The 13,353-nt window shown below is 42.4% G+C and overlaps 1 protein-coding gene across 2 annotated transcripts; it reads right to left on the bottom strand.

Annotated features, from left to right (window-relative positions):
* Positions 1-1,523: 1,523 nt before the first annotated feature.
* LOC116941239 (ADP-ribosyl cyclase/cyclic ADP-ribose hydrolase 2-like) lies at positions 1,524-11,091 on the bottom strand. Of its 2 annotated transcripts, XM_032952071.2 has the most exons (8): positions 10,789-11,091; positions 9,864-9,993; positions 9,642-9,759; positions 7,170-7,240; positions 6,436-6,500; positions 5,128-5,208; positions 3,500-3,589; positions 1,524-1,826 (listed from the first exon to the last, which is right to left on the bottom strand). In XM_032952071.2, the coding sequence occupies exons 1-8, from the start codon at positions 10,971-10,973 to the stop codon at positions 1,718-1,720; spliced, it is 849 nt and encodes a 282-aa protein (XP_032807962.2). In that variant the 5' UTR covers positions 10,974-11,091; the 3' UTR covers positions 1,524-1,717. The 2 variants fall into 2 exon arrangements, with proteins under 2 accessions (XP_032807962.2, XP_032807963.2); XM_032952072.2 differs by lacking the exon at positions 3,500-3,589.
* Between the last annotated feature and the right edge of the window lie 2,262 nt (positions 11,092-13,353).

The raw sequence follows: 13,353 nt of genomic DNA, 5'->3' as shown, positions 1-13,353 counted from the left end.
GGATTATCGGTGAGTCAACGGCGGGGAACGCAGGTACAGAGACAATGGGAAGGGGGGGGGATGACGCGACCCCCCCCCCCCCCCCCCAACGGCCAGAGCGCTCAAAACGGCCGCAAAGAGGATTCGATTGGATGCGCAGGATGACGTCATATGACCCGGGGGTTAAGGGGCTTTGGGGCACATAAGGGGGCCGGAGGGGCGGATTTACTCAGAGTTCTTCTGGAGTGGCGGAGAATACCAGCCGCCCTCAGCGTCTGTGGGACGCCTGCAGGGTGCAGCTGAAAACGATTGCCCAGGCAAAGTCTCCCCAAACCCCATCGTGCAGCTGGAAAGGTGAGTCAGTACGGGGGGGGGGGCAATTCAGCCCAGCTCGCATTCAGCTCGAGCTTGGGGGATTGACGCACTCTGCGACGGCCAGGTGATAGGAGGTTAGCCGCTGTCCGAAGGGTGCTGGCTGGAGGGGGCCATAAACAGGGGTTCACTATTCGCTCCGGGAAAAAACCATTAGCACAGACTGATGTTTGACGCGTGGTGTGCATGTGTGTGTGTGAAGAGCGGTGGGACAGTGATCGGCGCACGACGGTGTGTGGGTGACTATAAACCAGGGTGTGTGTGATGCTCGCGCATATTAAAATACAAACGGTTGCCCGCGCCAGCGCGTGTGCACGCGAGAACCGCGGTAGTAACGGCGAGACACGCGCGGTTATCGCGCAGAGACAATCACTGGGTGGGTACCGCGCGAGCGACGATTAATTCATTAATATCTGGACCGCTCCTGAGCGTCCGTGGCTGCCAGCGAGTTAATCAGTGACCCCCGTGGCCCGTTCCTAACAGCGGCGAGAGGCGAGTCACATACTATGACGTAATCCGCGCGGGGAGGACGCGCGAGTCGGGGGGAGGGCGTGCGCGTAATTAACCCCTAGGCGGGGTCTGCCAGCCGCTGGCTGTGTCGGTCAGAGAGGGCGCTGGTGCGGGGGGGGGGGTCACCCGGTCGGGGTCGGGAGTGGAGTGGAGACGTCGCACCCCACCCGCTCGCGGGGAGTGGGGAGGGGGAGATCAGCCCCCACCTAGTGGGGAGTGGGGAGGGGGAGATCAGCCCCCACGTAATGGGGAGTGGGGAGGGGGAGATCAGCCCCCACCTAATGGGGAGTGGGGAGGGGGAGATCAGCCCCCACCTAATGGGGAGTGGGGAGGGGGAGATCAGCCCCCACCTAGTGGGGAGTGGGGAGGGGGAGATCAGCCCCCACCTAATGGGGAGTGGGGAAGGGGAGATCAGCCCCCACCTAATGGGGAGTGGGGAGGGGGAAATCAGCCCCCACCTAGTGGGGAGTGGGGAGGGGGAGATTAGCCCCCACCTAGTGGGGAGTGGGGAGGGGGAGATTAGCCCCCACCTAATGCGGAGTGGGGAGGGGGGCATTAGCCCCCCACAATGGCCTCTCTCAGCAGTAGTCAGCAGGTGTGATGTACACAAGGCCTTCCCTGACATAAACTGGGGTATTATAGTAAATGTTTCGGGTGGAAACTTTAGGAGGGAAACAATTGTTTATTGGACATGACATGACACTGTTTGAAAAGGAAAGACAAACAGACAAAAAAAGAAATGTTACATAAATATACAATAAAGAAAGCCACACAAATACAGAATGCTATACAAAATTAACAAATGTCTCCTACACAAAGTGTTCTATGAATAACCCATGAATAGCACCACACTCAATTAGGTAACTGTCATAAGGTTGTTGAAAAGGTAAGCGAGTGATACAGAGCAGGTAATTTCACAGTCGTGTGCATTAGGGAAGTACTCGCACTCTGTGTTAGGCGATGTCCTGGAATGGAGAGAGAGAAAAAAACGTTTTTTCATTAGTCATTGGACAAAATTAACAACCAATATCAAAATTAACGACTGGACGATTCATAAGCGTAATCTAATATTCATGTTTTTCTTTAACTATGTAAACAATAAGTGGCATTCATGCATTATGAAGGAAACCACGCTTCAGGTTCTGCTCTAACAGATGGACGTGAGACTCCAATGTCTTCATTAAGCATGGTCTCACTTTTTCCATCACCCTTCATGGTGTTGCAATGCCCCAATCCATCTCACTCCTGCACATGAACTTATCTCATTGCTCCATGTCCATGGTGGTTTTCCTTTAGCTTACGTTAACAAGGTGATGTCATTTCCTATGCCATGATACTTTAAAATGAATCCAAAATCTTGTTTTTCGATCATCTGTCACATTTGGGGACATTTCTAGTGAGGCAGAGTAGTTTTTTGTAATTGGTGACAAATTGAACAGCGAAGTAGATAACAGTTTTCACAATGTACTGATCTCCAAAGCAAAACAGAGCTTAAACAGATTTTAACGATGTCCCGAAAAATACAAATGCGTATGTCGCCATGAGTACGGAGTGCTGTTTCTTTTTCTGTCAAGAGTCCAAATGTTTTTCTCTGACTGTGTCGATATCGTGTTCACCACCTACGTGATCACGCACAATGCCTTAACACCCACAGGAAGGACATTCCATGATATTTGTATGATCCACCAACCCCTGCCTCTACAGTGCTGGAGGTGGATGTATTCATCTCCATATATATAAAAGGCAAAGTTGTGAATATGTGTGTCTGTTCAAAATGTTTAGCCTACTTCCCGACATGCAACAAACTTGAAATTTGCCATGTGGGTACTTTCCATACTGTACACCATGCAAAAATTAAAAAATACACTTTTGTGAGTCTTTTTTTTGGGGGGGGGGGGGGGGGCTCAATAATGCATTTATTTTTTGCACGGCAAGTGAGCTGTGACGTCAAATCTGTCACGTGACCCGCGCACGTGGAAGCGTAACGCATTGTAGTGGAGTGGTTAGCGCTACGCCGCGCTACGAACCCGGCGACCCGAGTTCGATTCCCGCTCACGGCCACCACCGGTGACGATTATTTGAACCGGTCCTGGGCCTCCCCTAGGTCGACTCAGCCTCAAACGCGTAACTGGTGTGGTGTGTGAACATCGCCATTGCGGAGACAAAGGCGGCCGGGCGTGGTGAATCCAAGTCCCGGGCGAAGCCGGGTAGTTAAGCTAGTCTATATATATAAAATATGGAAATTTGTGAATGTGTATCTGTTCGAAATGTTTAGCATACTTCCCGACATGCAACAAACTTTAAATTTGGCATGTGGGTAGCTTCCAGACTGTACACAATGCAAAAAGTCTAAACATAGACTTTTGTATTTTGGGGGGCGGGGGGCGCGCAATAATGGATATATTTTGCACGGCAAGTGAGCGGTGACGTCACATCTAGGATGTCACCCGCATGCGGCAGCGTTACGCAGTGTGCCTGTTGATGTCACACATCCCCCCCCCCCCCCACTCTCCGCGTAGGCCGTGTATTAATCCAAGACAAGAATCCAGGTCACGGGCGAAGCCGGATAGTAAAGCTAGTTTATTCATATAGCAATGTGATTTCAAATATTTTCAGAGCATAAAGAGGAGTCACTTACTTGTTAGAATAGCAAGTGGATCCTATACCCTTTAGATTTAAATTATCAATCAGATCACGTTGAGTTCCAGAGTCGCATGTCTCTCCATTACTGCAGAACACAACATCCAGGCCTTTATTGTTCACACGGTAGATTAGGATACTGGTTAAAACACGGTTACCAATGTTGTGTTTTTATTCACACAAACACCAAAAATTATTTATAACATTAGGGGCCGGTGCAAACAGAAAAAAATCCTATGAGGCCCGCTTATCCGTGCATGTTCCTCCTACCCACACAAAGAATACATTGAGATACATTTTCTACTTATAGATTATTTATCCTATCAATTCCTGTGCATGGATAATATTATGAGTGACAGAACCACTTTCAGTCAAATTTTAATTGGATAATATCTACAGCAAGCACACAAAGGCGCAGGTTAACATTTCTAGGTCATGCCACTGGCAGAAGAACCAACACCAGAGGAAGATTTACAGGGCTACTCTCGAGGGTATTTTCGGCGTATCTTCCACACTGGCCAAACATCTTGGAAGAGGAGGGAGTTACCCACACTTTACCCCACCACATACTACTGGGTGGGCAGAGACGGTAGGGGGGGGACGATTCAAGAAACTCCCATTGTTTCAACTGCCCCACCGGAAGATGGAATTTAACCGTTGACCTCTGGATAGCAAATCCAGTGTTCTAACTATTGCATCGTCACAGCATTTAAGAACACACGATGTATTTGTTGCCAACGTCAATCTTACTCTTACTCCAAGTTTCATGCAGATGACAGTATCAATTTATCACTCGTGTAGACCACTACCGGGGGACTTCTATTCACGGAACATTTTCAGTTTTTATCATCATAATTGTCATCGTCGTCAATATTGCTACCGACTGGGCAACATCGCACCAGCTATAATAATAGGGTTTTCCCCTTTTTTCTGGCAACAAAACTGAAACCTTTTAACAAGGATTCATGTCTGCATTAACCACAATACCTGCAGTCAAAATGCAAAAAAAAATACTTTGATAATATATGCATTGTCCTTGAAACTGATTGGTCCACACCAAGGAACGGCTTTCTTTTGAGCCTCGACCCAATTGGTGCTCGACCAGATGACGCTACAGCTGTTAAGTTTGTTGGTGCACCAATAGATCACTCGCCATACCCACTCTATAGCAAGCCTGATTTTGGTGGGAAGTTTTATTTTCTTAAAATGCTTACATCCACGAGTTTAGCAATTCAGTACAATGATTGTAGTGCATGTGAAAGTTAGTGTCCTGTGAAAGGTGCTTTCTTTGAAACTATTGTGTCTTGTTTTGGTCAGCTTTTGATAGGATGTAAGAACTTTTCACAGCCGCTTGAAATCTTCTATCAAGCTTTCACCACACACTACCACTCTTTAACCCCTGAAGAAACTCGTAGTTGATGCCTGCAGTAGTAATGATCGTAAACAAACTACAAGTAGTTTGTCCTTGTCTTTTGTAGGACACATTTGTATTTTGTAGGACAAATGTGTAGGACAGACAACTTTTATTGAGACTAACTTTGTTTAGGAATGCTCCTAATAAATATATAATTTACATACAAGTCATTGGTCGATATGAATTGTAATTAAAAGTAACTACGCAAATACCTTTCGTTATTGATAACCCAGATGTCCATGTGAGTCACTCGTGGAGATTGAAGTATCGGAACCTCGTTGTCATAAAAAATACTGCAACAAAAACACAAAAATGTAAACATTAACTTATTATCATTGTAATGCTTCTTGAAACAAGGAAATGCAATTTATCTATATACAACACATTAACAGTGGAAACGCATGTTGTCTATCAAGTGAATTACTACATTTAGTAGCTATCATAGCTTTCCATATGGAAAGCACTTGAACATGCAGAGTACGTTTAAGTTTTAGTCAATTTATTTTTAGAGATAATTTTAACACATCTGTTCAAGTTGTTGAATTTTACAGTATTAGATGATTGAGGATTAGTTAAGTATCTCGCTATTGTTTAGGCACATGTTGAAAAATGAATTGCCTTTTTTGGATATTATGGTAAAACGAAATGTTGATGGTTCTTTAGTCACTAATGTGTACCACAACATATATGGCTTCGGGTAAATTATTAAATGTCAAATCATTCCAGTCGGCAACCCATATGAGAAGAGTAGTTAAATCATTATGATACGGAGCTCACAGGGTGAGTTGAGATCATATCCTGCTCAAAGCTGAGTTGCAAAGAGCAATGAATTGTTAAAATGGAATGGTTATCCACAATCCTTTCGTGAAATGTTATATAGGCCAATTGAAAGTGACATTAATTGTAGTGGTGCCACAACAATGTGACTCATTGACTTCCTGCCACATGAAAGGAGAAAAAAAAAGTTTTGCTGGCTGGCACACGGGAAGGCGATGATGTCACCCGCATCCCACAGCGTTGAGCTGGGTTAGTGCATCGAACTGACTTCATGCCTACCCCCCACCCTCCCTCCACCCTGGCCGTGTATCTCACACAAATGCGTGGGCAGTGCTAGTTATTCAGGATGATAAATCAAGGCATTGGCTAACCTGATTATTTGGACATGGCTGTTTTAAAAAAAATCTTTTATATGCGGTAAACATAACCTTTTTAACCATTTTCACCCAGGGATTATCAGAAATTAAACAACAAAGATTTGAACCTTATTGCAAAGTAATTATTGCATTGTTACAGTTTGACAACGTGGGAACACTTTATGCACTTATGTGTCACACTAACAACACCGTAATACAATATTTGACACTGTAAATCAGTTAGTAATTTAAAACAAATTTGAGACGTGACACTTGTACACAATCATCTGCTCTTTAAAAAACACACAATACCAAACCATATCAGCATTTGTGCTGTTGTCAGGAGCGGGAATGTCTCTTTGGCTCATTTATATGAAGTAAACTCACCTTCCTGGCTGGTAAGCTCCACCTTTAAGCAACACTCCTACAACACCTGTGGCGGATTTCGCAAACTGAAAATGAATACGCGCACACCAAATGAAATATTATCTCCTCAGCAACAACTGTAATGGAAAGCCCAACAGCAGGCAAGATGAGTTTTTATTTGCAAAAAATATAACGTTGGGATTGTTTTCCATAATCATCATCATCATCAGCCACGCTCTGCCCATTGCTGGAAGGACGCCTCCTAAAGGTCCTTGCAAGCCCACGTGATCTCGCGATGCAACAATCCATCTTGCTCCTACACAAGCTAGCCTCATCGCTCAATCTCGGTGGTCATCATCTTGCCAAGAGAGTTCTCTCCTTTGACTGCGATTCCCTTACCGGTGTTGTGCATCAGCCATCATCCCATGATGGGTCCTGCCAATATTGCTTATTTTTCTCAAGTCACAATGTCTCTAATTTGCATTTGTTCCCTTTTTTATTTCTAGCTACATTTCCGACAGAGCTAATTGCAAGGCCATACAAGTCAGTAAACATTGTACATCTCGGCCATCAAGGGAGAGGATTTCAAAGTAAGTCTAAACAACAGATTCAAATGCCTTGAGAAACAAAATCATGAAATGACAGTAGAGCATTGTCACCAATTTGAAACAAATAAACAAATAGAATTGCCTCAAGATGAATATGCACCTGTCAAATAAAAAAAAGTGCATGCTAATTATGTGAATATGTATTACCCATGTTGAAGCAATCCTCCAGAAGTTTTTCTCAACACCTTCACAACCTTCGCAAGTTACATAATTCAAAGCTGAAAAGCGAAAACACAAACGCCATTATATTATAAAGCATATACTCGTAATAGTATTACCAAATCAGACCTTTCATAAACCACAGCACTGAAGGACATATTGGAATCTTACACCCTCCACTTCATACAAACTTTGACACCAATATATTGCCGATATCACGTGTTTTTGCGTCAGACAAGCAGGTTTTACCTAACATTATTTAATTGTTGCAGTGCTGAAGTGTTATTCTGAGATATTGATTGGCATTTTTACGATATTAAATCACTTAGATTAGAACTAACTTGAGGTGTCTTGTGTGGTCCATGCATTACGTGACACAAATCTAAGTCTAAATCTCGCTGTCGAGACCTATAAACTTTGTGATGTGAGGAGGTATTGTATTTAATTTGAAATTAAATAACATACTGTTAGACAAGACAAAAAAGATAACCATTGATTAAAATAGTATTTAATTGTAAATAACTGTCTACACAGCATTGGATTTTCATTCAAGTATGTTGCAATGCTATTTATCATTCAAGTGGTAGTGGTCACGTGCGATTATTAAGAAGTGCTCCTTTACATTATGAGACCTCCTTTGCCAGTAGCAAGATATAGTAATAGGTTTTTATACTCTTTGGTTCTATTCGGTAAAGTCACGACAGAGCTCTGTCGTCCCGACAGTTCTGTTCCTTCACTTGAAGAAGGCCACTTGTGTTGTGGCCGAAACGTCGTGATTTTTGTTGTTTTATTTTTTACCTACGTGACTTTACCGAATAGAACCAAAGAGTATGGATCCTTGCAGTCACGAAAGCTTAAAATCTAGAATAGGTCTTTACCCTTTTATCTGGCACCAAAACTGACACCTTTATACAAGGAATCATGTTTGCAATAACCACAACACAAGCAGTCAAAATGCAAACAAAAAGAGACAACTCTGATAATGATATGCACTGTCCTTGAAATTTATTGGTCCACACCCGAGACGGCTTTTCGTAGAGCCTAGTCTCCACTGGTGTTGGACCAGATGACGCCAAAAGGCGTACGTTATTGCAAACATGATCCCTTGTATAAAGGTGTCAGTTTTTGTGCCAGATAAAAGGGTAAAAACGTATTACTAGTGCTCCGTGTGTGCGCACTCTCAATTCTCAAACTATATTTTGTACTTGTTTTTTCCATGGAATTTGGCAAACCGTTGCACTTGAATGCATTGGTTATCCAAACATTCTGTACTAGTACATTGTTTTGTCAATGTACACATTTGTATAACTTTTAATTTGTTTGAATAAAATGAATACTTCACAAACAGTAACTTTGGACTTCCACATCTGCTTCATAGTGATGCTGACTCACATTAAACTTTATAAAAGTACATTTTAAGTGCTATTCATTAAAAATAATTTCTTTGTAATGTTTAGTTAATTATTCTGAAGTTATTAATTCAGAACTGAATGTCAGGTGCTAATTTAGTGTAAACATGAGGTAATTCAAATTTTGACTTAAAACTTTCGTGACTGCAGGAATTCATATTCTATGGTTCTTTTGGTAAAGTCACGGCGATAGAAAAAATAAAAATAAAGTCATTGTTTTCTGTTCCTGATGACGACCGCTTGTGTTACGATCAACACGTGATATTTTTAATAACTTTCTTTTTATTATTATTTTTTCTTCTATCTACGTGACTTTACCGAAAGAACCATAGAATATGCAGTACATTTTCAATGGTATTATTTGCAGCGTGAAAAACTTTATAAGTAAACAAATAAATGAACGTATTGGCAGTACACCGGTGCGCGATAAAAAAAAAATCTGATTTTTCGCAATCATTATTTCTTTTATATATTTTCCCGCAATTCGCAACCCCGGTGACAAAATGTTGCGGGGTGGTGCGTCAAAATCAGTTCTCGTGATGTCGAAGCAGTCGAAAGACGAATGTTATGAGCAGCTAAACACGAAGATTCACAGTCTGTTGCCGTATAGCAGCACCCATCCTGATGACGATTGGCTGGCTCTGTGTTCCAAAGGCAGATTTGACTCCTCGTGCCCGAGACTTGGTCAGACGGTTCCTCGATCAATTTCCGAAATAATTTCTTAGCGGATGGTGGCATCAAAAGATTATGACTCATGGTGTCACACGTTCGAATGGCAAAGCAAGCTGCTCAATCTAAGGCGACTTCTGATGGAGAGGCTGCAGCTCACTCAAGGACAACAGCGACATGGTGAGACTGTTTTATGAGCACCGATGTGTTATGCTGCACCGGTGTACCGCCAATACGACAAAAATCTGGCATGTTAAAGAAAATCAACCTAATATTCTGGTAGAGCTATGCTGACGGTTGGCTGTCCGTTCGGGGGTACACGACTAGCAAAAGGTTGTGAACGACGATTCCAAGGCAGCGTGCGTCTTCACCTCGTTCATACCTTTACCATCTTTAGTTGGGCACCAGTGCATGTCATCTAATATATAACCCATCAGCGTTTCTTCAAACCTGATCCGGTCTCTGTGCTTACACGTTTTTCTTTTACTCCAAAAGAGTGCCTGAAAACACATTGTCATAGAATGAACACGTTTCACATAGATACTGTATACGAAAAGATGCTGTGGCGTGTAAATACGTAACTCAGAATGTCTAAATACATCACCTTGTCTTGTGGCACAGAATGATGTGCCAAATGAATGAAATTCGTGTAACTATCTGAAGAGATGTTACAATTTTCCTTGTTCATGAATGCACTGTAAAATGCTTCCCAAATCTTCTCACAATCTTTATTCCTAAGGGAAAACGATAGCTTTGTCTTAATATAAGGTTAAAACAGTTTACATTGGACAGTGCTGAGACTTATATCATCGCAAAATTTTAAACAATGGCCTGCCTCCAGAATGTTATGAAAGTCACAACATTCGCCTTCTAGTCACTTTTTAGGACGACCTAATGCTGCACAGTTACCACATTTAGTGGTGCTTTTTTTTCTTTTGCACTCTATGATATTTGACATTTTTAATTATAGTTCAACAGAGGTTAAAAATAGAATGGAAATTTAAAATGTACATCATATGTAAACCAGCTGAGTGTTCTTAACTATTGTTTATGTCATAAACGAAAACATCTCAGAATATATTATAGTACTGATAAGTGGACTATATCTGAAAATAGAGAAGTTAGAAATGGAAATTGCCTCTTAATTACGCGATATCATAAACAAAGGCAAAGATATAGTAATAGGTTTTTACCCTTTTATCTGGCACCAAAACTGACACCTTTATACAAGGGATCATGTTTGCAATAACCACACCACAAGCAGTCAAAATGCAAACAAAAAGAGACAACTCTGATAATGATATGCACTGTCCTTGAAATTGATTGGTCCACACCCGAGACGGCTTTTCTTAGAGCCTAGTCTCCACTGGTGTTGGACCAGAAAAGGCAAAGATATCTCAAACAATACGCCTTGTAAAAATTGCTCTCATCAACACCATCATCAATAATCTTCATCTTCAGCATTATCACCGCAATCACCACCGCCACAAGCCGCGTTGTTAACGACAGCCACCCACTCACCCACTCACCCAAGGTCAGGATGGCTCTTCACGTAATTTCTGCATCTTCCAGTCACCTTGCTTTGTAGGTACGGGGTGGTTCCTGGCACGAATTCTGCTCGAAGCCCGTAGCCCCACGTAACAACCGCGAGCGTCAAACCCCACAGTACAAAACTGCCCATTGCTAAAATGTTTACTGGAGAACTGTGAAACATTTAAGAAGAAGAAGAAGAAGAAGAAAAAAAACCCCTCTTCTATCAACCGACGAGCAACGCAGAGACGCGGGATATGTGTGTGTGTTAGAACAGCGCGCTTACAATGCAATGTCTGGCTTACTGTACTTCCTGAAACTAACAAAAAAAGGGACGGAAACCTTTGGACGAGATCCAGGGCTCTTGTTGTTGCAGCGTTCGCAAATCATCGCTTTTGATCTGTTCAACAATATACGGTGAATGTTGCCCAAGGCCACACGGCGCCCAGCCAGGTATGCAGCTATATTGTAGATGCCATACATTGGGACGGTATTTACATGTTTATAAACACTGTGTGTGCGTGCTATGTACCGCAGTGCCAATAAAATACTTCTTGGCAAATCTGCACTATGCTAAGCTAATTCATTAACCCCAATGTTAAATCCAAGAAATCGAATTGCCTTTTAGCTATCCCAAGAACAAGAATTGGAATAGGTGACAACGCCTTTGCCATAGCAGGAGCAACGTTTTGGAACAATCTTGTTGCCTCGCTTAACATCGTGAATCTTCCTTCAAAAAATATTGGGGCCGTCCATAAATGACGTCACGCACCTGGGGGGGGGGTCAGACATTTGTGACGATGTGTGACGAGGTGGGGGGGGGGGGGAGAAATGTGACGTCACATCAAAATGCGCAACTTTAAATAAATATAGACAACACGTCCTACTTAATTAATATACTTTTTTAATAAATGTTTTCTCCTACAACATCAGAGTGCAGCGGCACATTAAATACGCACTACAATGACAATAGTTTAAAACGATTTGAAGCATGTTTTATATTTTTTTAGGGGGGGGGGCAGAGCTTTGTGACGTCATATTTGGGGGGGTCTGACTTTTTGTGGCGCCGTGTGACGATGGGGGGGGGGGGGTCAAAAATCGTCCAAAATCGCGTGACGTCATTTATGGACGGCCCCTTAGGGTTGGGTATGGTTAAGGTTGGGTAGGGGTTTAGGTTAGGAATCGGAAGGGTTCGATTTGGGTAGGGTTCGGGTCGTGCTCCTTTGAGCGTGTGCATTGGCAATTCTAAAGCTACATCGAGTACACGTGCAATGAAAGTCGGCAAACCCGGATATGTACAGGGTGGTCCAGATGTCTTGTGACCGCCAATTAATTGACCCCTAACATGTTCTAGATTTGAAGCTTTCGTGACTGCATGGATCCATACTCTTTGGTTCTATTCTATTTGGTTCTACACGACGTTTCGGCCACAACACAAGTGGCCGAAACGTCGTGATTTTTGTTATTTTATTTTTTACCTACGTGACTTTACCGAATAGAACCAAAGAGTATGCGCTAACATGTTTTTCCTTTGTATATTCAATTCTGTTTTAAATAAACCATACTTTAAAAAGTTTAGTTTTAGAGAATTCAACGGGGGTCACAAGACACTGGAAACAACACTATATAGTTCGTGCGAGGACAATGGATCGAGTTATCCACCCCGAATGGACATCTGTGGAAAAGAGCTTTGTAGCTCATCGGATTCCTCCCGTATAAATACATATTCTGATTCAGAAATAAATATTCTGAGTGTAGAGGTGACGAAAAATTCAAGGGACCACGCCCATAGAAATATGAAGGGTGCTGGCAAGGAAAGTGAGAAGAGGTAAAGTCACTGAGATCGGTTCAAAGATAATAACAAAAACTACGACGTTTCGATCGCAACTCAAGCGGTCGTCATCAGGAAAAGGGGGGTTATAGCTTCTAAAGACAAACTGTTAGGTGGGGTCCACTTTACATAGCTTTTTGATTCAGGCCTTCTGAAATGCCCTCATAATTTAGTTGACGGACAAACAGACAATCGGACACATGGAATGCCGGGCTTTTACAATAAGGGGACCAGTTTCAGTTGTTTCAGTTTCAGTTTATTTATTTTGGTATTGCCCTTGTGAGTCATTCGGCTCTTGAATCGGGTGCAACCACAACAAACAAAAAAACAAAAACACGAACAAGAAAACATCTTGAAGTGACTATGTGACTGTGCAAACAGAAAATCTATGAAAAAAAAGCAAAATACTCCTGAAAAAAGCACCGTACACCTACGCTGTGTGCAAAAAATCCCAGTGGAATGCAAGTCAAACAACAACAACAACAACCACAAGAAAACTTAGATTAAGGCCATCAGTCTAACTCCGTACTACAACAAAACAAACATGTCCAAACGAAAAAACGTTTTCGAAATCACCAAAAAATAAAGCCATAATTGCAACGTAACAGTGATCATAGGGACTGTGACCGAATTTTTACAATAAACTACATAAATAACATGTAACACCAAATCCTAGAGCCATAACAACAGAAGCATCAGTCGGAGTATCAAATTTTTCAATGCACCTTTAAGA

This window comes from Petromyzon marinus, chromosome 11 (assembly GCF_048934315.1).
Source record: "Petromyzon marinus isolate PM22_M1 ecotype Great Lakes invasive population chromosome 11, UKy_Petmar_22M1.pri1.0, whole genome shotgun sequence".
Taxonomy (NCBI): Eukaryota; Metazoa; Chordata; class Hyperoartia; order Petromyzontiformes; family Petromyzontidae; genus Petromyzon; species Petromyzon marinus.
This window is presented reverse-complemented; position numbering and strand designations above follow the sequence as displayed.

Coding starts and splice junctions, on each gene's coding strand:
- LOC116941239 (XM_032952071.2), bottom strand. CDS start 10,973: ATGTTTCACAGTTCTCCAGTAAACATTTTAGCAATGGGCAGTTTTGTA. Junction 6,501..7,169: donor GGAGGATTGCTTCAACATGG/GTAATACATATT, acceptor ATTCATTTTCAG/TTTGCGAAATCCGCCACAGG. Junction 1,827..3,499: donor TCCACTTGCTATTCTAACAA/GTAAGTGACTCC, acceptor TCTCCATTCCAG/GACATCGCCTAACACAGAGT.